The following is a 27,537-nucleotide window of genomic DNA, read 5'->3' on the forward strand; positions in this document are numbered from 1 at the left end:
CACTAGTGATATCTTTCCATGGCTATGTATACTCAAGATACTGCTATGTAAGATCAGTAAGCAAAGGTTGTATTTTATGCAGCATTTTGTGAATACAGGTTACTATCTCTCAAACAAAAGACACAAAGAAATATATGCATAGTACACATTTCAACTGTATGATTGGATAATTGTATCAGCGGTAGATAAAACAGGCTTCATCCCCAAATTATTCAACCACGGAGATTGAACTAGTTTAGGATTTGGTATTTTGCTATTTAAATATCAAGAGATGCCATTATGTTAAACATCTCCTCAACCTATTTGAGTTTCTTCTATTTATCTGGCCACAATCAACGTATAACCTATGAGCAATCACGGCCAAGAGCAATCAGTAGCGTAGAGAGAGAAGTATTGTGATTCTAAATTAAAAACCCAATAATATGTGCACTAAAATTACTAGTAATTACTGGTCAGAAAATTGCCTTTTAAAACCAGGCCTAGTAGCCAAGAATTATGGTTAGTTTATTTCAGATACTTGTACTGAACAAACCAAAAAGTAATCAGTCAAGCTGAAGCCTTTCCTATGTAGTAGAAATAAAGTGGAGAACAACTAGATTTTGTATTTGTCAATAAGCAAGAAGCAATTTACCATCTGGAAAGATTTTTTTAAGCAGAAGAGAAAATTTTATTCAACTTGTTAACTCCACAGGTAGCAAAGTGTTTATTCTATGGCTCATTTTGCAAGAAAAAAGTACATGGGTTTCAATGTGGCCACAGTTAACTTAATAAACAGCCAAATGAAATTCCCCAATGTATCTCTAAACAACTGGATAACAAATAGTAAAAAAACAGTTGTCATAAATTTGAAATGAAAACAGTTTACTTTATTGCTTGGTACAGTATGTGTATTTTGGCCTAGTTTATTCATAATTAATCCTTTCTGATATGTCATTAATTCAATTAACATTTTAAATTTCACATGCTACAAGTGTCTTTATAATCATTTTTAACATCAGTCATAGAGCAGGTGGTCATCAACAATATTCTACCCAAATCAATTATGTAATGTTCCTATACAAAGTAGTCTAACAGGGAAGCTTTTTGAAGACGACACATACAGTATTTAACTTGATTTTCAGCTGTTGAGTATGCAAAACATATGGAACAGAATATTAAACAAATGTGAAGAAAGATGGGATACAAGTGTTCCAATGAAGTATGTAAAGTGTACTAGTATACATCTTAATATGATTTAAGACTTAGAATAACTTTATTGTCACTTTGAATGCACGCTAATTGACAAACATTAAAATGAAATTTCATTGCATACATGTATACATATTACACAATATATAAAGTATATCTTCGTTTACCTAGAAGCTGCCTACAGCATATTTTGAACTGATAACCATTGTTTATAAACCGGTCTGAAGTGTTTTAGCTCAAACATGGCAGATGGAAATTATTATAAATGCTTCTCTGTACAAACACAATTCCAAGGAGAAAAAGGGAATCAGGCTAGAATCCTCTCTTTAGACATTTCATTTTTTATCTGGGTAGTTATTTGATTTTCTTTAACCATAGGAATATTCATTTATGTCCGTTCTTACCTACAATCATACAGTGCAATGATATAGATCACCTTAGTTAGAATTATGTTTTTCAAAACAAAATAATCAACTTGGCTTAATGACATAGGTAAGTACATGGCAAAATAGTATACTACCAGCAGCAAGAAATTCTTTCTCAGCTCTTTGAAGAAAAACAGGATATAATTTAATGAAATATAGCATAAAGCCTAGTTACTGCCTATGATTAAAAACTTCTAACACAGCACCTCAAAGCTAACACTGAATTGTTTTCCAGATCTTCTAATTTAAAAGCCATGGGCAGAGCCGAGTAATTCCAAACTGCACCCAAGCACTGTTGTTTACAAGCTAGCATATTGAATATTTCTTATTTTTTTATATTGGAAATGTGGGTGGGAATTTAAAAATACCCACTCCTATTAAGAGCTAGTTTAGGGTAGTGGCGCCTGGCTAGCAACTGGAAGACCATGAATTCTAGTTCCACCTTAGGCATGAAGCCAGCCACTATCTCTCAGGCGTAGAAAGAAGAACTCAATGGTCAACCATTTCTGAAAACATTACCAAGAAAACTGCAGAGACTTGTCCAGGCAGTCACCAGCAATCAAAGTTACACACACTCCTATTATGTCCCTCTGTATCCTCTCTTCCTGTTTTGCCCTTTACCACTTTCCTTTTCGTTTCCCCCGTGATAGAAAAACAGAAGCTGGTGAAGTGAAAACATCTAAATCACTACTTCCAAGATTTCCATCCATTTCAGTCAAAATTAACTTGCGTAGGATTATGCTGTGAAGGAAGAGTTATGGAACTGATAGATTTCCCAATCCTGACCTACTTCCACCGAAACTGGTGGAACATTCAAAGGTGCTTTGATGTCTACCGTGTTCGGTGATGTTGTTTGATAACAATGACCACCTTTCTTCTTATCAGTTCTTAGTGGTTTTTATGGAAATTAAACCTCACATAGTTCAGTGGGGCTTACTGCTCCAATCGTGCAAAATTAATTCTACTGAAGGATCAGCCGGGTTGAGAGTCATCATGTATGTTATGCCTCTAAAAAAAAGTAGTATTTTAAATTTGGGGGTAAATATATACAATTATGTACCATCAAGTCATTTTCAACCGCTATCAAACCCATAGATTTGCTCCATGATAAAGATACATAGCTAATATTTATAAGTGTTGCACATATTGATAAGACATGATGTTTTACAGTCCTAGGCAAATGATTAAACAAGTGCTGGTATCAAACCTGCTTCATAACTTAATTCCCTATTAAGCCAAGTAAAAACATTTAATTTTAATATTTACCGGAACTTGCACAAAATATTTCAGCTGATTATTCAAATCACCCATATTACTCCCTGTCTTTTGCCACTAAAGTTACCTGAAACATACCAAAGTATCTTGACAGCCCTTTGTACTGCAAATCCACGAACACTTTAATCCCTAAATGCTTACAAGTTTCAAATTACCCTAAGTGGGTTTCATGCAACGTTGCTCCTGTAAAGGTATTGAAGCCTGCCATTTTCCCGGGCAGGATTTCATCCAAGACTGTACAGTTCTTTACAAATATAACTAGTTGCTGTTCCTTTAAAGGCTGTCATACTACCCAAAACAGAATGAATCGTAAAATCTCTTATAACATCACCTGCAGTAATACGTATTACATTTTACAGTAATACATAATACATATTACAGTAATACGTATTACTGCAGGTGATGCTATAACATGGTAAATATGTATTTACCATCGGGCAGAAGACCCAGAAGTATAGCTAGCCGGACAAACAGGTTTAAAAACAGCTTTTATCCATGGGCTGTCAGACTCCTAAATACAACTACAATCACTCCATGCATACATGGAAACATATGACTGTTTTCTCCCTAATTACTTGCATAAGGACCGTTTTCTATATTATTCATGTTGTTTTATATTTTCTTATGGATTGCATCAGTAGAGGTTAAATCAATTTCATTGTATACATGTACAATGACAATAAAGGTGGTTGTTGTTATTATCTTTATTCATTAAACATGAAACTCAAAAATGCATCACAAATACCATTGACTGGTACTAATGGTTGATACGGGTTGCTGCCAGCATCCTAGGTATCAATAATCCTAGGTATTATTATTATTATTATTATTATTATTATTATTATTATTATTGCTTTTTCAGGAGGCAACTGGACTTTCTTGTTTTTTCTTTTGAAGACGCTTCTCATCCAAGAAGCTTCTTCAGCAAGAAAGTCCAGTTGCCTCCTGAAAAAGCAATAATAATAATAATAATAATAATAATAATAATAATAATAATAATAATATTGTCAGCGCCAATTGTTTTTCTAGGCAACCACTTAAAAATAATTGACGCTGACAAGATCACCATTGGTCAACTGCAGAAAACCACCTTGCTGGGATCTGCTCGCATAATTCGCCGATACCTCACGCAGCCCTAAACGCTTGAGAAGTGTTCAACTAGTGATTTGGGATACGAAATCCAGCATGGTTATCTCGTTTGCTGTGCATATTGTCATTTTTGTGTATAATAATAATAATAATTTGGGACAACCATGACCTGGATGACTGAGAATCTCTACAGACTATTTACATTTTGTGTTTCATATCCAATCCTGTAAACCTACCAAAAGGCTATTATGGTCTTTATTCCTCTAAAAAAAAAATATAAGGGGGTGGGGGAAATATAAGTAAGCTGTTGGTTCTCCGGTTTTTATTACTGCAACTTCCGAAGGACCGACCTGAGTAGGTAGGTAGAGAAATCTGCCACCCCATAACCAACCTGACAGCCTCTTCGGGAAGGAAGGCAAGTTATCCTCGACCGCACTTGACACGAAATTAAACATAGTTTACTAATTTGAAAGGGAAACCTTCCGGGTTTTTTGTTCGCGTTTGCCCTTTTTTAAAAAAAAAAACAAACTGCCCATTTCTCAAATAATCTCACCCCCCCCCCGTTCATGTTGGGAAAAACACGTCAGGGTTAGCTAGGCAGGTGGCCGAAACCTTTGGCTATTAAGACTCCGAGAGTATCAAGAAACGAAAACGGCTTCCAGCTGGTTTAAAATGTGGGACGGCATAGAATTTTTTTTAAAATAAAAAATCGTCCTATTAATAGCTTAAATTAAAAATTAAATGCTGTCTCTCCAGGTGCCCGAAAAGGGAAGGAAAATCCTTATCGCCGCAGCCGCCGAGACGGGCACGGACGGGAGAAGCTCCTCGCCAAGGTCAGCAGCCGCCCAGGAGAAGGAAGAGGCGCCAGCGGAGGGGAGCCCGGGCAGTCCACGGACGCCAATCCCCCTGGCCGACGGGCCTCCGACTGCGCCCCACGAAGGGACGGTTGGGACCCTTGGTGGTGACCCAGGCCTAATGACCGGAGCCCATCCACCCGCCCTCCAGGACCCAAACCCCGCGTCGCTCGTCTCCCGCGGCCGCCTTACCAGACGCCTTCTCGCTCCGGTGTCCCGATGCTGAGGGGGGTCGGAGGGAGGCAGGGAGGGAGGCCCCAACGGTGCCGCCGGCGCCTCCGGGAATCCCGCCCCCTCCGCCGTGGTGGCCGCCTCCACTCCGCCTCTCAGTTTTCCGTTTGCCCTTTGCCCTTACGGCATCATCATCGCAAGAGGCGCCGCCAGCCAATCAGAGGCCGCCTCGGCCGCGAAGGTCGCCCTCATCGGCTACGCTAGTCGACGTAAAGGAAAAAAATAAAAAAGGGCGGCTCTCGCTGGGCGCAAGGCACTCTGGGCAATGTAGTTGGAATGGGAGGCACGTGATTAGGGAACGGAGCCGGAGCAAAAGCGCTCTAAGGAAATCGCTATGGGATTTGGGGGGGGGCGGAAAAAAAGAGGGGGGGGGAGTGGCTGGTGAGGGTTTAAGTTCAGTTTCACTTAGTGAAGTTTGGAATGTTTTAAAATAGAAGGGAAGAAATGGCAGGTACTCGGGTTGGGTGTCCTAGTCAAGTGATTAGCACTTGCTCCCTCCGGAGTAAATAAGCCTAAAGTACCAATAGAAGAGAATATATGTAGTTTTAGACTTAACCTGTGGAATCCTTACTTAGTGCTCTCCGAGCTTGGTTGTTTCCTTGCTTGGTTATGTTATGTTATGTTATGTTATGTTATGTTATGTTATGTTATGTTATGTTATGTTATATGTTATGTTACCCGACTAGATAACATAATCAGTACTAATGTCATGAAAAGTCTGCCAGCAAACAAGCAAGCTGTCAGAGCACCAAGGACTCCACAAACCCAAAGTAACCGGAATGGTAATTGCAACTGAAATTGCTTCCTGGTGTGTGAGAAAACCCGTCCTGTAATGGCACTCGCGGAAGTCAATTATCTTCACTTTTCCTAAATTAAGCTAACTTCAAAAATTTAGTAAACGGGAAGCAGCAAGCCTCACAGTACTGCCTGGCATGTCATATATACCGCTTCCTGTTTAAAACAACAGGGAAGCTCCTTATCTGAGAGGGTTATAATTACGGTGATATTTCCTTGGAAGGAAAAGGACAAACCTGAAAAAGGGGCAAGTCTGAAAGAGGTTGAATAAGGATAAAAACATGTAATTATGTTCTTAACTTTGCAAAGAAAAATTCAAGAGCAAAACCCAAGAGGAACTTTACAAAAACATTCTAATAAAAATATGTAAAAAGCTATAAAGCAAGTATTAAAAGTATGCATTCAAAAGGATATGTGAAATACTTAAAAGTATTAAATATTAAGGAGGTATATATGGTTAAAATGATCAAAATAAAGAACATAAGTGTGGGGTTTTTTTGGAAGGGGGGAATTCTAAAGAGTTTTCTGAAACAAAACATGTCACTGAAATTGTAGCCCTCATCTTCAGTGAAAAGCAAGAGAGGGCAAGCTCTTTAAAAATTAGCCAAGGCCTTTAGAAAAAAAAAAAAACTTCAAGCCTATCTTATGATTGTATGTAGTTATAATGGGAAAAGCAAAAGATAATGCTGATATTCATATAGTAATATAGACAACACAAGGCCTCTTGTGTCAGTTGATCACCCTAATTGCATTATTGATGGAAAAAGAGCAACCAGATAGCCAGGTGCTGAATTACAATTGCAATGTCCCTCATCATTGGCCATACTGAGCAATGCTGTTGCGAGTTTTAGATCAGCCATATTTTAACCACTCTTTCCCCATCCCTCTTAGAGGCTCTGATCTTATTAGGCTGAGTGCTAAGTATATAATAAAGGCTATGGTGGTTCATAACAACTTCCTTCTTGGTACATTTTGTTTCTGACTAGAATAGAATAGAATTCTTTGTTGGCCAAGTGTGATTGGACACACAAGGAATTTGCCTTGGTGCATATGCTCTCAGTGTACAAAAAAGAAAAGAGACATTTGTCAAGAATCAAGGTGCAATACCTAATGGTAGTCAAAGGGAACAAATAAGCAATCAAATCATATTAGGAAACAGTCAATATAAATCTTAAGGATACCAGCAACAAGGTTACAGTCATACAGTCATAAGTGGGAGGAGATGGGTGATAGGAACGATGAGAAGATTAATAGTAATGCAGACTTAGTAACTAGTTTGACAGTGTTGAGGGAATTATTTGTTTAGCAGAGTGATGGCGTTCGGGAAAAGGCTGTTCTTTGCTCTCTCATCCTTTAAGAAATCTTTCTCAAAGGGCTTCTGCTAGGCTGAGAACCTCAAAATTTTAAAAAAAAGTGATTTAAGGAAGGGATAATGTTCAAGACTAACTAATTAGCAGATGTGGTACTCTGTATTAACTCAGCTCCAGTACACAGTAATAGTTAGAAAATGTGAGAGAGTAATAATCTGGAGGCCCATAAAGTCATGTAATTAAATGTAGAGACAAAGACTTCAGAGCTCTTTTATCAAACTCTTCTTGTGTGTAGTTGTTCTGGTGTGCAGTGCTCTATAGCGTCTTTTTGAGGGTAGGAGTTTAAACAGTTTATGTCCAGGATTCTCACGGTAACTTCTGGCGTGCTTGAAGTGGAGATGGAGACAAACATCAAAATTGTTTTGTTCCTTTTGGAATGATCTCTTAACGTGACATTTCAATATTTTTTCATAAAGTTGATATCATCCTCATTACAATCCCAAAATCTTTTCCTTGGTCACAAGGCTGTTCAGTTAATAACCAGTAGAATTAGTCTTTTTTTTTTTATTACATCAGGGGTTCTTAAAAAAAAAAAAGGATCCTGTTCAAGAACTTTCCACTGCAAAGGTTTTTTTAAAAAAAGCAGTACAAATAAGATTCCTGTTGCTGTATAACGTTCAAAATAAAAACAAAGTAAAAATGCATTCAGGACAGGGGTGGGTTCTACTTACCTTTACTACCAGTTCACAACGGGAGCGTGCACACATGCACAGATCGTACCTTATGACGTCCAGCCGGGTGGGCGGAGCCTCCCACTGCTTTTACTACTGGTTCTCAAGAACCAGACAGAACCGGGAGCAACCCACCACTGATTCAGGGCTGAATGCTATTGCTCAAAGATCTCAAGTTATTAGTAAAGCAGCAATAACGGCAATAGTGTAGCAGCATAAGATCCAAGGATTCCATCTTCTTATCTGGAACATTTCAGATTCTTGAGAATGCCAGCTGCTTGGACCATCACCATGTTGTAAGCCAATTCTGAACACAGTTGGTATAGTGGTTAAGGCAGACTTCCTAATCTGGGTATCTTCCAGATGTGTGAACTTCAATTCCAGTATTCGGTATGGTAGCTGGAAAGACTGAGATAGCAATTGCTGCTTCAGGAATAAAACTTGTCACAACAATGGTTTATGTAGAATAAAACAGAAGTAAAAACAAGCATCCTTGTTCTGAAAGCAGTAGTACATGGAATGGCATAAAGAAGTTAAACTATTCATGCATACTGGCAGAGCAGGTTCATGAAACAGCTGAATGCATTGATTTGCAATCAAGAATAATTATACCTGTGGAGCTGTACTTGAAAATTCACAACTACCACTCTATGCCAAATTTTGGAAATTGCCACTACTTTATAAATTAAGGATCTCCTGCGGTTTATAGCACTTCTTCCCTCCATCATATTCCAGTTACAAATTCACTAATTCATTGTAAATAAAGGGCCAGACAATTGGCATAAGAATCCAACTCAGATACTTTTAATATTTAGTATTAATACTTTTAATTAATATTTATTAATATTAAGAAATCATGTCTTAATATTTAAGTAGAAAGAAACATGGCTTCACAGGAGCCTTTCATCTTTATGACATCTGTTCAATTTGTTCTACGGTCAATTTTTATTGTATGCAGCCCAGAATCATACTTGTGAGATAATCATCTACTGTATATAAAGGTGATGAAGAAATAAAATGTATTTTTGTGATCATTTTTGTGATGATCTTGTTTGGATCATCATACCTTTTCATAGTTACCTTCTCATCTATGAAATGTTTTCTTAAATACCAGTATCATCCATACTTTCCTGCCTGCTAAAATGTCTTTTTATATAGTACATTTATTAAATCTTGTAACAGAAACTAAAAATTAAACTGAAAAAAAGGGAAGGAAGGAAGGATTAAAAAATTACTTCAATCTCTTATAAAACGTTTATAATACCAGATTTAAATTTACCTCTTACACTAAGTTACAACATGAAAATTATTTTTTTTCTATCGTCTACAGCAGGGGTCTCCAACCTTGGCAACTTTAAGCCTGGCGGACTTCAACTTCCAGAATTCCTCAGCCACCAAAGCAAAGCTGGCTGGGGAATTCTGGGAGTTGAAGTCCGCCAGGCTTAAAGTAGCCAAGGTTGGAGAACCCTGGTCTACAGCACTATTTTTTCTAATATCAACCCATATATCATAATTTCATTTTTTTTCTATTTCATTCCAAAAGTGGAAAAGAGGTTTCCAGTTGGCATTAAAATTAATCTTTTCTGTAACCAATTTAGCCATTTCAGCAAGCTCCATGACGTTCACCATCCACTCTTCCATTGTTGGTAATATCAAATCTTCCCATCATTGTGCATATAAAAGTCTTGTTGCTTCCTACTAAAATTTCAATACATCCTATCTTCAATACATCCTACCTTCTATGCTTTTTACCATTATCACTATTACTTTAATTATAGATTTGCAGGATATTTCATGGATTGATTAAATCCTGTATATTTCTACACTACTCAAAAGGAAGTATCAATTGGTTCAGTGTTGCAACTCTCAGGAAAGTGTCAACCAAATTGCAATGGGTAAATTCAGCCTCTAGAATATCTGGAAAATTTGGATGCCAATCCTTGCTCATTTCTGTCTCACTGGATGATTTGGTAGCTTACTTCATCAATTTGCTTTAAACTTTAATGTTGCTCATTTCTTATGGGGAAGGATAAAAAAATGTAAGTATATTTTAAAGGAAAATGATATTTTTGAAGGATTGCTAAAAATCTTTAAAATCATGGAATGTTTCCATGTTTTCCATTAAGAATGACAAGATTTGACTTTATATAAATCTCCCTATCTTTTATTGACTGCAGTAAGACTTCCTTTCCCAAGGACAATTCTCAAATCCATGAAATATCCTTCCTTAGTAACCATTTCAACTCTTTTTTTTTAATTCTAAAACTTGTTTTTATTAAAGAAATGCTATATGTGTGAGAGAGATGGGAAAATAGTGAGAGAAATGTGATTGATTTAAAAATTATAAGTACAAATGATTTTCTGTTGTTTACAGAGAAGCACATTCCAGTCTTGTGTAGCTCATACCCTTTATGAGATTTGGGGATTATTCAAATACATGTTGAGTTTTTCAGGGAGCTGTATCATCTTCTCAATTTTTCCATAGGGGGAAAACAGTTTTCATTGCTCTGAATTACGTATATAATACATAATTCAGTATTCAATATTATCTTGGGATTTTATCTAAAGCACCATAAATCTAGTTTATGTGAGGCATTCCAATAACTTCCTTTCTGAAGTACCATGAAATGCACTAATAATTTATTTAAAATATTGGCAAAAAACCTAAACTATAAAGCATATTCTCATAAGTTCTTTTTCTTATACTGTATCTGCCAAGCCTTCCAGAAAGTACCATGTTTCCCTGAAAATAAAGCCCTGTCTTATATTTTTTTGAACCCCAAAATAAGCGCTTGGCCTTATTTTCGGGGAAGTCTTATTATTTTGAGGTGCATGGAGCAAGATGGGGCTCTTCTTGCCATCTTACCTGATTTCCAGCTCTGCGTTTAAATATTTTCAGGGAGGGCTTATTTTCGAGGGGAGGCTTATTTTAGCACATGTGCTCAAAAGCCCGATTGGGCTTATTATCAGGGGATGTCTTAATTTTGGGGAAACAGGGTATTATTGGAATCTTTGATAGCAGACATTCAAAGAAATTATAAAAAGCAGGGCACAAAAATAATTTGTAAAATCTAACAATGAGGTATTATTTCCTTACATCATTTTTAATTCATACATAGGTGATTCTTTTTTAAACTGTTCCAAATAATAAAAATAAGGTCAGTAAACATTTATAATTTTTATTTTTATTCTTATTCCTGCCCAGTTAGAAATTGTCTTTGTCGGTACTGAAAAAATTTCCAACCATAATTCACTAGAAAGAAAGCAAGAAAATTGTCATTACAATATTCATGAACTTGCATTTGGTACAAGATGACTTTGAGAAAAAGTAGATCTGTGTGCATTTGAAAATCTCTGTTTCTTTTACCTGTATTTATAGGCATATTTGTGCATTACACAACGATGTAGACATAACATGCAAGATCATTCCACTGCCTTGCAGGTCAACAAGATTAAATATGGGGCAAGGTGGGGGAGATTGCCATTCCTCCTATTTCTGCTGTGGTGAATGATTTCGTAATTCATCTTTGGTCTAGTTCAGCCATATCTCCTTTAACCTTTTTTGACAGTGGAGATTATGGCACTGGGAAGGCCACGTTGAGACTGATGGGAGGCGGGATTGTCGGTGGGGTTTTCAAGGCTGGATTCTCACCTCCCATTTCAGAGCTCTCTCTGATTAGTTCTATGGCCTTCACTATTGAAATCTCAAGGGAGGTCCAGGACAATTTCATACATAATACCATCAGCTTGAGTTTGGTTTAGTGCAGGGGTCTCTAAACTTGGGAACTTCTAAGAGTTGTGGATCTCAGCTCCCAAAATTCTTCATGCTGTGTGGCATTTTGGGAATTGAAATCCACAAGTTTTAAAGTTGCCAAGTTTGAAGGCCCCTGGTTTAGTGGTTAAGGCACCAGACTAGAAACCAGGAGACTGTGAGTTCTAGTCTTTTCTTTAGGCATGAAAGCCAGGTGGGTGACTTTGGGCCATTCATTCTCTGTCTGCCTATTTCACAGGGTTATTGCTATAGAGAAAATAGGAGGACGAAGTAGTTTTAGGTATGTTTGCCACGTTGAATTATTTAAAAAGTAACAAAGGTAGGATATAAATCAATAATGATCACCTACATTGACCATAGAATGCTACTTTATAGAGCAGACTATTTGTCCATCAAGATTTGTATCGTTTATACTCTGACAGGTAGCAGTGTTTTCTGCATCACTTGATCTTTTCACCTGACTTTCTAGCCAATTGGTGAGCCTAAGAAAATGGGAATAATCTTCAGACTTTTCTTTGAAATTCCTAATTCTGTGTCACAGAATGAGTAACAATTCTTTATCATTTAATTTCATTGGAAATCTGAAGGCAGAGTATATTTCCCCATCTTATTTTTTCTCACAACAATGCCGAGAGGTAGAATTTTTTTGCTGCCAGATTATTTCTACAAGCATATTTCAAATGAAATAAATTTCACTCTGTATCAATAGTTAAGTCATGGCCCTATGCCATAATAATCTCACAATCATAATCTGACAATCATAATAATCTGACAATCATAATCATAATCACAATTGCATTGTGAAAACAATTTAAATAGTTTCACACTAACAGGTTTGGCAAATAGGAAAGGGATTGCAATACTGGAATATTCCACTCACCCAGGATTCAGGTAGCACAGAATAGCTTAATGGCATTATTATTCATTAACAGAAATGATCAAAATTCCTTTTACTGATTCCTTACCTGGCAAAGATGGGCTTCTCATCCTGAAATACATTAAAATGAGAAACGCCAGTATCTATGTCTGTCTGTCTGTCTATCTATCTATCTATTGCCATGTAAGAACACTTACTATCTACCTACCTACCTACCTACCTACCTATCTCCATGTAAGGAAACTTTAACTTCCAAAAAATAATTTCTGTTGATTTTACTATCTCAGAACAGAACATGAGAATCAGGTTGGAAATTATAAAGTTTATAATTTATAAAGTTTTAAATCAGGAAGAAGTTTAGATTGGCTGAAAAGTTTAGATTTGGTATGAAATGCATTAGCAGCAACAACAGGTAATAAATATACTCACAAAAACAAGGGAGAGGGCAAAAGCAAGGGATATTTAATATTAAAAAATAACTGTACATCTTGGATACTGGAAAAAAGAACTGCCCCCCCCCCATGGCTATTCAAATTCACATCCATGTAAAGCTTGGTGTACTTGTAGAATCTCACATACGTATATCTGTCTTTTTAAAAAAAGTTCAAAGGCACTTAGGCAGAATACAGTCTCTTCTCCATCCACAAGAAGCACCCGGACAGGTCTTTTCTCTACAAGCAAAAAACCAGATCAACCAGCTGAAGAAAATCATCTCATTTTGACAGCATGGCTTTTCTTTCAGAGCTTTAGAGAATTCTATTTTCAAACCTCTTTCCCACCCGCCGGATTTCACAAAAGGTAGAAGAACCAGATGCAAGGTTTCCCCCCCCCCAACCCACCCATGAGACAAGGATGCAGCAGCACATTTGAGGTCAGAGGTAAAGGTTTTGTTTCAAACTTTGGATGAAGAACCCACGCTCTTCTGCGACAGTCTTGCATGGATTTCTGTCTTGGAAATTGGTCTTCAGTATTAAAATTGACATTTATTTCTTTATTTATTTTTTGGAGTCTGGTGTGTTGTTAAGCAAAGAGAACTGTTTCACGTCCTTTTGGAAATCCATCTGCGCTTCCAAAGCGCTTTTCTTTGGCTGTGCCCTCAAGACACATGTATCTTCTTTGAATTTCAGCTATCAGCTAGCAGAAGGACCATCTCTGCCATTAATTAGTACCATCACCGTTCTCACTGCTTCCGTGGCAAAGAATCTGGAGCCAGCCCCATACCTCGAGTTTCTCATTTATTCTGGCTGAGAGTCGTTTCAAGAGAACAAGTACAGAAATACCATCCTTGGTCTTTTGTTTGTTTGTTTGTTTCCTTTTCCTTGCTCCATGACTAAATAATTTAAAAAGGAGCATCCTGACCCGCCCGGTTGTTTTAGTGGAAGCATTTCAGTCTCTTAAATAAGCTTCTTTAATTATAATTATTACATCATCATCAACAACATCAACATCTTCCTCTATTTATTTATACAAATATATATAAAATAGATTTATATAGATTTATTATCATATAGACTTTGTAGGTCTCGCTGGCCTTTTCATTTACAGACATACTGGTCAACAATCTCTGTGCACTTTTTACACTTGACGTAACAGCACCAGTGAAACTTGCAGTGGCAACGCTCTACTTGCACACTCTTGAACTGGTCATAGCCCCGGCCGCAACACATCAGCTCGCATCCATCCATGCCCTCCGAAGTCTTATTACACAACCGCCCTTGTGTGCCCAGGGAGCCAGTGGTCTCATTACGCAGGCAATAGTCCGGACTGGAGTCAATGTAGACCAGGTCCTCAGGGGTGGGTGAATTGAAGCGGTTATTCACTAGCTCGAGCTTGCCTTTGCGGCCGATTCTCATAGCAGCAGCGCTGTCGTATTTCTCCTTCAGAAAATCCCCCACTTTGCGGAAGTCGGCCAGCTGCAGCCAGCATGTCTTGAGGCTGCAGGACCCCGAGACTCCATGACACTTGCAAGCCACATCAGCTAGCTTGTACACCGCCTGTGGAAGAGAAAACCCATTGGGTCAACGCAACACCTAACAGCGGGATGACCTAACGATATAGTACACTTACCCTGTTTCCCCAAAAATAAGACATCCCCTGATAATAAGCCCAATCAGGCTTTTGAGCACATGCGCTAAAATAAGGCTCCCCCCAAAAATAAGCCCTCCCTGAAAATATTTAAAACGCAGAGCTGTAAGACAGTAAGAGGAGCCCCATCTTCCTCCACGCACCCCAAAATAATAAGACCTCCCTGAAAATAAAGCCAAGTGCTTATTTCAGGGTTCATAAAAATATAAAACAGGGTCTTATTTTCTAGGAAACACGGGTACTGATGCAGGAGACACTTCCTGGATGAGTGTAGAAAACACTTTCAAAATATTTGTTTTATGGTATTTAGATCTCATCCTTTATTTTCCTCTAAACTGCTAAGAGACGTATTCGTATATGTAGCTTCCCCTGTCTAATTTATGCATTTCTTTACTTCATTTTTACAGGATCATGTTTTTAACAGAGTATAGGATGGGGCGCTCCCATTTTCTTCAATGCGTATGCTTATGGAGGATTTTTTTTAAAAAAAATTGGCCACTGAAAGCCACAGAGCAAGCCAAAGGGCAAATGTGTCTCTAAAGCTGCAAATTGCTTGCTTTGATATACAGGATGTTCTCTGGGTAGTTGTGCGGGAGAGGGAGTACAGATACTCTTGACTTATGACCAGTCGCTTAGCTACCAGTCAAAGTTACAATGGATCTACAGGGGGGAGGCTAATTATACCCAGGATTCAAAGTTCTGAAGATCAGGTGGAAACCTGCCCCCCTTCCCTCCCCCTCCCCGCCCTCCGGGATTTGCAGCATCCTGTGGTTACATGACAGTTTTGCCCAAAACTATTTAGCATTTATTTGCAGTTTTTTGCAAAACCACATCGATAGTGAACTTAATGACTTTACACTTTACAATCACATCTGCTTAATGACTGCTGCAAAAAAGGTTGTAAATTCAGATCAGTCTCATAATAATGACTTACCAAAGATGGCCAGACTTCATTATGACCATAAGTCAAGGACCACCTACATCTGATCCAGGACTACCTATTGATCTGTGTTGCCAACTGAAGACTTGAACCTGCATTTTTCAGCTGTGGTCTAAGTATTTCACAGTGTGCTAAATCTCTACCCAACCTTTGTATTCTGGTAGATTTTGTCTTGGAGATCAATTTTATCTTCATAAATCTCCCTGGGATACTCAAATCATTTGAGAATTATGGAAGATTGTATATCCATTGTACAGACTCAGGCCTTTATGGCAAAACCTAAATTGCCTTTCAGTACCTATGTTCCAGTGAACAGAGTGATAAGCATCAGTTTTTGGGGGGCTCAGAGTAATTTGGAGGTGATCAGTTCTAGGACAGAATTGGTCTAAAAACAGGACAGATAGGGATTCCGCTTCTCAAGAAAGGGGTCCTTTTTGTCCTTAATAATTCAGTGTTTCTCTAGCAAGAAATGTCAGCTACAGAGTTTTATTAGAGGAGTACTGAGATGACCTTGGAAAAGGTTCACTGAGACTATTAGTAACATATGAGCTCAGCTCTGAAAAACAAGGAAGCATAACAGTGCCCCTCCTTGATTCTCTCTGATATAAGGTAAAATGACCTTAGAAGATAGGAGAAGAGTCACAACCTAGACAAATCTCATGCAAAAGGTATGTCAGTCAATAGAATAGAATAGAATAGAATAGAATAGAATAGAATAGAATAGAATAGAATAGAATAGAATAGAATAGAATAGAATAGAATTCTTTATTGGCCAAGTGTGACTGGACACACAAGGAATTTGTCTTTGGTGTATATGCTCTCAGTGTACATAAGGAGAATAAAATACGTTCATCAAGAATAAAAAGATACAACACTTAGTGATAGTCAAGATATCAAATAATAGCGTATATAATAAGCTATCAAATCATACTAGGAAACAAATAAAAACAATATAATTGAAAGATACAAGCAACATGGTTATAGTAATAAGTGGGAAGAGATAAATACTAGTAAGGAAGAGAAGAATAATAGTAATAGTCAGTAAATTATTTGACAGTGTTGTGGGAATTAGTTGTTAAGCAGAGTGATGGCATTTGGGGAAAAAATGTCCTTGTGTCTAGTTGTTTTGGTGTGCAGTGCCCTATAGCGTCTTTTTGAGGGTAGAAGTTGAAACAATTTATGTCCAGGATGCGAGGGGTCTGTAAATATTTTCACAGCCCTCTTTTTGACTCGTACAGTATACAGGTCCTCAATGGAAGGCAGGTTGGTAGCAATTGTTTTTTCTGCAGTTCTAATTATCCTCTGAAGTCTGTGTCTGTCTTGTTGGGTTGCAGATCCAAACCAGACAGTTATGGAGGTGCAGACGACAGACTCAATAATTCCTCTGTAGTACTGAATCAGTTCTACATTATCATATAATTATTATATATAATAATGTAATATATAATATAATGTAATGTAATGTAATATAACATAATATGACAGTTTTTGAGACTCTTGATCAAGACGTGCAACCCAATCACGAAGGACCCTTTCCATTGTTTTAACAATCTGTTTTTATTCTCTCTGACTCTAGGCCCAAACCTCACCACTGTCCAAACTGATCAGCAAACCGAAATGAAACTCTGTGAGGGATTTTTTTGTTTTTGTACTTTGTGTTCACCCTTCCATGTGCATTTTTTAAAGAAATAGACAGAATTCAGGTTGAGTCATCCTGCCTTCATGTCAAGTTCTGAGTTTCAAAACCTACAATTGTAATCAACATTATTGTAGAGAAGGCAAGTTGCATCTTGTTCGCCACCTGGTGGCCAATCAATTCCTTTTCCCATTATTACTTTATAATAGGGCTGTCCAATCTTGGCAACTTTAGGACTTGTGGACTTCAATTCCCAGAACTCCCCAGCCAGCATTTATTCCTCCCAGGAATTCTGGGAGCTGAAGTCCACAAGTCTTAAAGTTGCCAAGGTTGAACACCTCTGCTTTATTACCTAATAAGAAAAAAAGAAAAAGAAAAAAGAAAACTTGCATCTAAAAATGTTATATATGAATCAGATGAATACCTATTTGGAGATATAGGTATAGGCATTCACAGGCATAGTCATCAAAGCTGAAGCTTACCTATAGCGTATTATCAAATAATAGGTTTGTTGCTAGACATTTTATTTATTTATTGTCGCAATCATTTCAATGCTTGGTCTTATAAAATATGTGGGATGGTTGTATATTGAAAGTTAATTTGATAATAAGCAATTTAACATTTGGGGAAAAAGCATTGATAAAGTCAGAAAGTTTTCTTTACATTTTGTATGTAAATATGAATGCACAATCACCCTAATTATACATCCTGTCTTGAAATGCCTTCTTCCTGTGTTGTGCATGGCAAATTAAAAACTATATTAAGATCAGGGGTGAAATGCTCCCGGTTCAGACCAGATCGCCCAATCCGGTAGCGATTGTGGCGGGTGGTTCAGAGAACCGGTAGCAAAAATCCTTTCCCCCCCCATGCCCAGCTGAGCCATCTGATCATTAGAGGCTTTTTAAAAATTATTTTTAAAAGCATTTTTTCTACAACCTCTTGGCCGAAAAAATGCTTTTAAAAGTAAAAAAATTAAGCCTCTGATGATCGCACAGCTCATCTGGGATCGTCAGAGCCTTTTAAAAGCATTTTTTCTACAATCTCTTCGGCGGAAGAGGTTGTAGAAAAAAATGCTTTTAAAAGGCTCTGACAATCCCAGCTGAGTTGCCTGATCGTCAGGGCTTTTAAAAGCATTTTTTAACAACCTCTTCGGCCAAAGAGGTTGTAGAAAAAATGGTTTTAAAAGTTTAAAAAAACAGGTTGGCCACGCCCACTCAGTCACATTACCCCCCCACCAAGCCACGTCCACAGAACCGGTAGTAACAAATTTTACATTTTACCACTGATTAAGACTGAAAATGTTTTGATAGTGGCATGTTTACAGAGGATGTAACATGCAGAGGATGTAAAAATTGTTTTTTAAAAAGTTCTTTACATAGAAGGTGAGAGGAATGGATAGATAAGTTGCCAGAAGGAATGTGGCATAAAAATCGAATTGAAGCTAAGCAGAAATGGATCTGGTTAATGTCCCAAAGGTGCTTTTTCAGGAGGCAACTGGGCTTGTTTTTTTCTTTTGAAGATGTTTCGCTTCTCACCCAAGAAGCTTCTTCAGCTCTGACAGGATAGTGGGGAAGAGCTGAAGAAGCTTCTTGGATGACAAGTGAAACATCTTCAAAGAAAAAACAAGAAAGTCCAGTTACCTCCTGAAAAAGCACCTTTGGGACAACCATGACCTGGATGACTGAGAATCTCTACAGATCTGATTAATGTCCGTGCAGAAAATTCCCAGGGAAGCTCACAAATTCTCCTCAGGACTTCTTAAGACCTGATTCCAAAAGCTGTTCCTCCTTTTTAGTCACATGACCACATGTTGTGTGCATGACAACCAGCTCACATTCATGGCAGTTTGCGGTGTCCTGCAGACACATGACCATGTTTTATGACATTTGTACTGAAAACCAGCATTTACTTTTGGTTTCTGGCAAAAAAAAATTACCCATAGTGAACAATGGATTCACTTAACGACTACTTAATAGTCACCACAAAAAGGTTATAAAATCAGGTCGGTCATGTAGGCGACCTGATTTACAACTATAAAACTTAGGACCTGGGTACCTTCGAGACCGATTTCTGCCACCAGTAGCCTCCCACCGGCCAGTCCGCTCCCACAGAGAGGGGCTCCTAAGGGTGCCATCAGCCAAGGTATGTCGGCTGGCGACACCCAGGGGGAGGACCTTCTCTGTGGGAGCTCCTGCCCTGTGGAATGAACTGCCCCCGGAATTGCGCAAGATCTCCGACCTCCGTGTATTTCGCTGTGCCCTCAAGAACCTGCTGTTCCGCCAGGCCGGGCTATCAATGTAAATGATTTTAAATTGGGTGTTTTAAATTTTTGGGTTTTAATTTGGGCCGAAATTATTTAATAATTTTAATTATTTTTTAATTGATGTCTGTATATTTTTGTGTTTTTAATAGGCTGTACACCATCTTGAGTCCTTCAGGAGAAGGGCGGTATAGAAATAAAATTATTATTATTATTATTATTATTATTATTATTATTATTATTATTATTATTATTATTATTATCACCATAATGGGCACGCTCTGTTATAGTTGTAAGCCAAGGACTACATGTATGTACACTGTCCTAAGTATATCAGGAAAGGTAAGACTTACGGTAAATCATTACACTGATAATGACTTTAAATTTATTTACTAAGCTAATAACCACAATAGCATCTCCAAGAAATATAACACATCAACCATAAGTTTACTACCCAGGCCACATCAACTGAATATAAAAATATTATACAAATTAGTTCCCTGACTTCTCTTAAATAATATTCAAATCTGGCAGGAGTCGTTCTGGTGAATTGTTGGTTACCTTAGAAAATTGGAAGCTGAAGAAAATCTGTACGCCTCATTCTAGGCATTAATTTTTTTTTTAAAAAAAAATCAGTGCTTCAGTTTTTAGTCCTTACATTTGATTTTTATATCAAGAAGTTGACATTGGTCCAACTCTGAGCTTCTGCTGAGCCTCCTTCTCGGTCAGATCCAATTTGAACTGAGCCAGCTGTTTTGCCAACTCTTTCTCGTGGTGGCTGCTTTTAAAATCCACTTCAAGAGGGAAAACTGATTTGGCTCTAGCCAGGAATATACTGAATCAATTTTTGCTTTCTCTGCCTGGCAAAATTATGGTCTGCTCTATTTATCTGCAGTGGGAGGTGTGGCTTAGGTCCATCCCAAATGGTAATAACCAAAACTGTCTTCAAGGCAATTTGTAGTGATAAACAAATGATGCAAACAAAACTGGTCCAATCCAGCATAAGAAATTGGCTGGAACTAAGAATCCACACAAAAAGAGGTACACTGTACCACCAAGGCTGCAAAATATAGAGGACATTTTGACTTTTGAAGCCTGGGACACTCTTCCTTCTCTACATAAAGCAATAAATGCATACCTGAAGATTTTCAGAAACATTGGAATTCTCACCTTTTCTTTTGCTATCTAAAATCTGCTACATTTGTATTTTCCTTCTTCTTTTGATTTCAAACCAGTCACTCTATTAGTATTAGGAAAAGTAATTATATTTTCTTGGTGTTATCTTTTGAATAAAATTTCCATCAGACTTTTGCCGTGGGTCCCACACAAAAGAGTAGCAGACAAATGCCAAACAATATTTTAAAATATTACGAACAGGATTCATTCAAAAACCTTGTTCCCTCTTTCAAATCCTAGCAAATCCTCAATTGCTACGGGAAAAAATGTATTTTCTGACTTGGAACTTTTCCAGATGTATTAGCTCCATATCAGCCAAAATTCTTAGCCAGTGGAAAAGTCCCAATACACAAAACATACCTATCACTCCCAGGTTTAACAGGTGTAGTTAAAAACCAGGCATTTTCAGCTGCAGTTTAACTCCTTAATAATGTGTTTCCAAGAAAAATTCACACAACTGTCCTCTTATTCTTTCTTTAATCCAGATGCTTTTTTTTAGGTGGTTTAAAAGGCCTATGAGAGGCTGATAATTATTAGGGATTGTTATTTTACAATCTCTAAACCGATGCATTTCCTACTTGGATTTATATATCGATTTTAATTCAGTGCTGTTTGCAGCCTTGGTCTTTTAACTTTTGCTTGCTTGCTTTCAGACCTTTAAGCATGTGCAATACATCACACCCTTGCCGTTTTACAATCAGCAACTCTTGTACATACAACAAATATTAGTATACAGCAGTGTTTTTCAAGTGTAATATGGTCCTTATTCTTTCCCCCCCCCCCAAAAAAAAACTCTTGCTGTATAGATTAAAAGGACTGGAATGATCCATCCATTAATTATTTTTCCCTGCTTTTCCTGTTAGGTCCAGCAAATTATTAACTCTTTGTTACACTGACATGAACACAAGATATATAAAACTTTTAGGTAGGAAATGCAAGTTTACATTACTCAGCCACCGTGCTCCAGTGGTGTCCAAAGAACAAAAGAATAATTTAGCATCAAACTACAAGTAAGATGCATGGTGATTTACTCTAGCATTCACTGGATCATTTGACAATTGAAGGTGAAAACTAAACTAGATTTATTTATTTTGAATTTAATTTATTATCCTGCCTTTATTATTATTTTTATAAATAACACAAGGTGGTGAAGCTATGTAACAGTCTTCCTCCTTGTATTTTCCCCACAACACCAACCTTGCAATGCAGAAGTGAGGACGGATGGCCCCTTTATGACTTGTGGGCTTCCACTCTGGCTCAGGGTGGCTGGCTCAGGAATTCTGGGAGATGAAGTCCACAAGTCATAAAAGGGCCATCCTTCCCCGCCCCTTTTGTAAGGTGAGTTAGGCAGAGAGAACATGACTTGCTCACGGTCACCCAGCTACCTTTCATGCCTAAGGCAGGACTAAAATTCAGTGTCTCAGTTTCTAGCCTGGTACTTTAACCGCTAGACCAGGAGTATCAAACTCAAGGCCCGGAGGACAGATCCAGCCCGTGGGGTGCTTAGATCTGGCCCTCAAGGCTGCCCTGGAAACAGCAAAGGATCAGCCCGTGGTGGCTCAGCCAGTGAAAATGGAGCTCGTTTCACTGGCAGAAGATTTCAGGAAGCTGTCACAACCGAAAACGGAGCTCGGGAGCCCGTTTTTGCTGGCAGAGCGCTTGGGCCACCAAAGGCGCCCCCAACATGAGTGATGTTGAGCTGGCCATGCCCCCTGAGGTCAAATACAACCCTGATGCGTCCCACAATGAAATCGAGTTTGACATCCCTGCGTTAGATTAAACAGGCTCTTAGTTCTTATGGTGGCATATTTTCCCCTAAAATGCCCCAGTGTTGTATAAAGGAGAGTCAAGAGCCTTATGTTAAGACTAAGGAGCATTGTAATGGGAAGAAGGAATGACCTTGAGGAACAGAAGGAAGAGCTACTACCAAGAAAATAGTCAGATAAAAGAAACCTGAGTCTGGGGCTAAATTGTACCCTGAGGAAAATCTCAAACAATACTCTCCCTAATTTTCATGAAAATAAAGGGAGAGGGAAAGGCACTCTGACTTGCAAGATCTTGTTACTATAACTTTATAATAAAAGTGGTATTAGCCTGCATGACTCTGATTTTCTAGTCTAGTCTACCTTGAAGGTTGACATGAATCCTACTCCTCTTCCAAGTGGAGGTCGGGGGAAGAATAATCTGCTAGTAATTCAATGAACTGCACACTAAATTTATTGTCAAGAAGCTATTTAAGTGACCAAGATCAACCCTTTGATCCGTGCAAGAATGTAAATTAAAGCATCTCTGATAGATGGTTGTCTAACCTTTTCTTGAACATATATAGTGGGAACACAACACCACTCTGGGTAATTGGTTCCATACTTAAATTTCCTCTTACCCTTACAAAAATCTTGACATCCAATTGAAATTTGCCTTCCCGCTCAATCTTTTCTTTTCAAAGCTAAAGAAATCCAGTGCCTTCCATTACTCTCCATTGAATTTTGCCTCTAGTTCTCCAATTATCCTTACAGCTTTTTTCTAAATGTGTCCCAATTTACCTGAATCATTTTTAAAATGTCCAGTTTAAACACAAGATTCAAGGTGGGGATCTGACTATTGCAGATCAGAGTGGAACTAGTACTTCCTATGATTTGGAAATTATGTATGAATTGACGCTGTTTAAAAACTGCATGTATTTTTTTTTTTTTTGGCAGCCTTAAGAGGTACAGGGGAGCATGTACAACAGAAACATGATTTGCTAAGGAAGCCGCTGGAATTTCAGCGGCCGCTATCCTTCCAGAAACACCATGGTTATTTGCAAAAATAAAGGGATTGCCCCACAATCCTAAATTCATTTGAGATCACAATCTGAATGAAATCAATATTTCTTACTTCAAAATAGTGTGTTTACTAGATGCTCAGCTCTATGTGTCTGACTTAAAAGAGATGTCAGTGAATAAACAGCTAAATGGTTTCCTCCTTTATCATATTTTCTTTCCAAAAATGGGAGTAAAGATATTTGAGCAATAGATCAAGAGCCGAGGCGCCAGAGGCAGCTAAGACATTTGCACTCAAAAAAGCCAACCCTTTGTATCAAGTTGCAAGGATCTGGCAAAGGGATTTGCTTATGTCAGCCCTTCTGTTATTCTCCACCTCAAATTCCTTTTGGGTTCTTCTCTCATAAGAGATGTAATCTCAAGCGAATTTGTAAAGAATTACTATACAGTTTATCAATCAAACTTCTTCTCAGCTTCAATGGTATTCGAGTGACTGATGCTGGAGGCCTGTTACATGTTGTGTAGATAAATAATGCAGCATGTCTGCCAATGCCTAAGAGCCCCTTGGAACAATAAGGTTCAGGCTAATGGGAAAGAAGGCAAAAACGGAAATCAAGAGGAGAAAGAGACGGGGGAGGAAAGGGCAAGCCGAGATAACCTTCAAAGGTAAACAAACAAGGCAATAAAGCTAGAAGTTGAATCTTCTGAGTGCAGTGGAGCAGGGATGGGGTCAGGACTGTGTCTATAACTGAGACAATCCCTTCTCCAATCCCTGATGGATGACCTTCCTTGAAAACAGAATGGGACTGTATGTCTTGTTGTCCATCATTCCAGAAACTGTATTTTCTGCAGGGTGGAAACACCAAGGGAGATCATGTAGGGGATCAAATGCCGCTAAAGGGTTGGAGTTGCCAGTGTTAGTAAATCCTAGCCTAGCATTCTCAAATGAGATTTTTTATTTACAGAATAGTGTTTTGAGGAGCCTTGGAGGCCTTCTAGTCCAACCCCCTGCTCAAGCTGGAGACCCTATTCCATTTCAGACAGGTGGCTGTCTAGTCTCTTCTTAAAAACCTCCAGTAATGAAGTACCTACAACCTCTGAAGGAAAGCTGTTCCACTGGTTAATTGTTCTCACAGTTAAGAAGTTTCTCCTTAATTCCAGGTTGCTTCTCTCCTTGATTAGTTTCCATCCATTGTTTCTTGTCCTACCTTCAGGTGCTTTGGAAAATAAGTTGACTCCCTATTCTTTGTGGCAACTCTTCAAATATTGGAACACTGCTATAATGTCATCCCTAGTCCTTCTTTTCTCTAGACTAGCCATACACAATTTCTGTAACTGTTCCTCATATGTTTTAGTCTCCTGGCCCTTAAAATTTAAATGCAGAACTTCCTCTCCGTGGGCTGGGATGAGGGGAACTGGAACAAATAGCTTCCTAAATCTTTTTCTTTTCTCTCCTAAAATAACCAATGAAAAGATAACAATGGAACATGCAATACCATTCAGTGGCCCTACTGGATGGGCCAAAGGGAATTCCAGTAAAATACATCTAGGAGCACAGAGAGATGAGAAAGCTAATCTACAGAGAAATAGAAGAGAATTAAAATTATCTTACCCTGCGCCCTGCCTCGTTGTTCTGTAGGTTCATGAGTATCCGGGCCTGCTCATCTGATCCCTTGGCATAGTTCCTCTCCCTTTCTCTGGCATCCACAAACTCTTTGGCAAACCGGTAGCCATATTCCACATTGTCCCCACACCCACCCCAAAGCCAGTCCCGGGGCAGGTCCTTGGGTCGTGCTGTCCGGCTGCAACCACAAGTCGAGAGCTCTCCTTCGCGGCAGGCGCGGCTGATGGCGTTCACGACTCCTGCGGCACTGACAGCGTACGCGAAGGCAGTTTCTCGGCTACCTGAGGGGAAGCGAAGAGATCATCAAAGTCACAAGAGTTAACTGATAGGGACCAGTGGTGGAATTCAATTTTTTTTTACTACCGGTTCCGTGGGTGTGGCTTGGTGGGCATGGCAGGGGAAGGTTACTGCAAAATCTCTATTTCCTCCCGATCAGTTGGGACTTGGGAGGCAGAAAATAGATGGGGGTGGGGCCAGTCAGAGGTGGTATTTACTGGTTCCCCAAACTACTCAAAATTTCCACTACTGGTTCTCCAGAATTGGTCAGAACCTGCTGAAACCCACCTCTGATAGGGACCCAGAGGTCCTTTGGGACTCTACTGGAAACACAGCTTTGCTCAATATGGGTCCTTCCCAGGACTGTAGAAATTACAAATTGATTCTGGGAATTCCGAATTCAAAACAACGGGAAGGTGTCCGATTGGGATGGTTGCTCTACCAAATTCCACATTCTGTTATAGCTCAAACGTATTTCATCTCTCCCACCCCCCATAATTTCTTCAATTTCTTCCAATACAAAAATATCCTTCAGTTCTCCTTGGTTTTGTGCTCCTGAATAAACATCAGCCAAGAACAGATAGAGTAGTATTCTGAGAAGAAAGGCACCATCTGTTACATCCACCGATCCTCGGTGTGTCACCATTCCCCTCTGAAGACTTTAGGGTATTGAGACTACCAAAGTGATAAATGAATTTGGATGATCTTTCCCCTGAATAGAACAAATGACTGAATTGGGGTTAAATATACTACTTTCAATAATTTTAATCCATATATCTAATAGAATAATGATAAAATTACTGCATACAACTATGTAAGAGAAAAACATTTTCATTAGTATTTAAAGAGATTAGAAAGAAAGAAGATATATAAGTGAGAAATAAGACTAATGATGGACATATTTCAGCCAAAGCAGTACAATTTTTGCACACTAGAATGGGACTAAATCAGGGGTGAAATGCTCCCGGTTCGGACCGGACCACCAGATCCGGTACTGATGATGGTGGGTGGTTTGGAGAACCGGTAGCAAAAATCCCTGCCCACCCCCTCATGTCCAGACGAGCCACGCGATCATCAGAGGCTTTTTTTTTTTTTTTTTACTTTTAAAAGCATTTTTTCTTTGGCTGGAAAAATGCTTTTAAAAATAATTTTAAAAAAGCCTCTGATAATCGCGCAGCTCAGCTGGGATCATCAGAGTCTTTTAAAAGCATTTTTTCTTCGGCCAAAAAAATGCTTTTAAAAGTAAAAAAAAAAAAGCCTCTGATGATTGCGCGGCTCATCTGGGATCATCAGAGCCTTTTAAAAGCATTTTGTCTACAACCTCTTCAGTTGTAGAAAAAATGCTTTTAAAAGTTAAAAAAAAAGTTGGCCACGCCCATCCAGTCACATTAACCCCTCCTCCACCAAGCTACGCCCACAGAACCGGTAGTAACAAATTTTACATTTCACCACTGGACTAAACTTTCAAATGATGATGTAGGAATAGGCCCAATACTGTCCATGGAATTTCCTCCCAAACAGTAAGTGTATAGGGTTGCACTAATGAAAGCAGTATGATAACAGTAGTGAAAAGGTTGCACTTAATTGTGAAACACTAGATAAAAAACCTGGCTCAGCAGCAACATCCATAGATAATAAGGGGCAAATTTGTCAGAAATGGTGTAGGCAGGGTCTCCTGCTTGGGCAGGGGGTTGGACTAAATGACCTACAAGTCCCTTACAACTCGGTTAATCTGTTAAAATCATTCATAATTTAACTTGCTTTGCAGGAATGCTGAATCCTGTGTGCTGTGTATGTGTGTGAGTGAGTGAGTGAGTGAGAGAGAGAGAGAGAGAAAGAGAGAGAGGAGGAGGAGGAGGTGTTAGAAGATTCTAACTCACATTTATATCTTGATGGGTGTGATTGCATAACTAATAACAGTCTACAAAAATCTCCACTATTTAATGTTAACAGTTGAATAAAGGTTGCTTTCTATTTTAAGATTTCTTTCAGGATTATGGAGCTGGGGTGTATGAATACAAGGGAAAGTTAGAAATTAGAAGAGAAAGCAGGAGTCCTGTTCTATTAGAACATAGGTGCTTTGTTACTAAATAGCTGTTGTTGGAAGTCAAAACTTAACCAGCTACAGACATGAAGGAGTTATCAAAAGATTTGGGTGAGCCAAAAGATTTCCAAGAAGGCAAAGAGGTATAATAAAACACCCTCTCCAGCATCGAAGGAAGCTCTGAGAG

At 38.5% G+C, this 27,537-nt stretch overlaps 2 protein-coding genes across 2 annotated transcripts in view; both read right to left on the reverse strand.

Moving 5' to 3' along the window:
* Positions 1–5,147, reverse strand: part of ADIPOR2 (adiponectin receptor 2) — a 36,267-nt gene extending 31,120 nt beyond the window's left edge. Inside the window, exon 1 of the mRNA XM_034403448.3 lies at positions 5,024–5,147. The gene's annotated coding sequence lies outside the window, so the exon portion shown is untranslated. The remainder of the gene's footprint in view (positions 1–5,023) is intronic.
* Positions 5,148–11,063: 5,916 nt separating this feature from the next.
* WNT5B (Wnt family member 5B) overlaps positions 11,064–27,537 on the reverse strand; it is a 134,660-nt gene continuing 118,186 nt past the window's right edge. Inside the window, exons 4-5 of the mRNA XM_034403236.3 lie at positions 25,019–25,311; positions 11,064–14,541 (exon numbers count right to left, since the gene is read on the reverse strand). Of these exons, the coding sequence (XP_034259127.1) occupies positions 14,083–14,541; positions 25,019–25,311 (752 nt within the window). The 3' untranslated portion in view covers positions 11,064–14,082. The remainder of the gene's footprint in view (positions 14,542–25,018; positions 25,312–27,537) is intronic.

This window comes from Pantherophis guttatus, chromosome 7, assembly GCF_059756535.1.
Source record: "Pantherophis guttatus breed Tessera chromosome 7, ASM5975653v1, whole genome shotgun sequence".
Taxonomy (NCBI): domain Eukaryota; kingdom Metazoa; phylum Chordata; class Lepidosauria; order Squamata; family Colubridae; genus Pantherophis; species Pantherophis guttatus.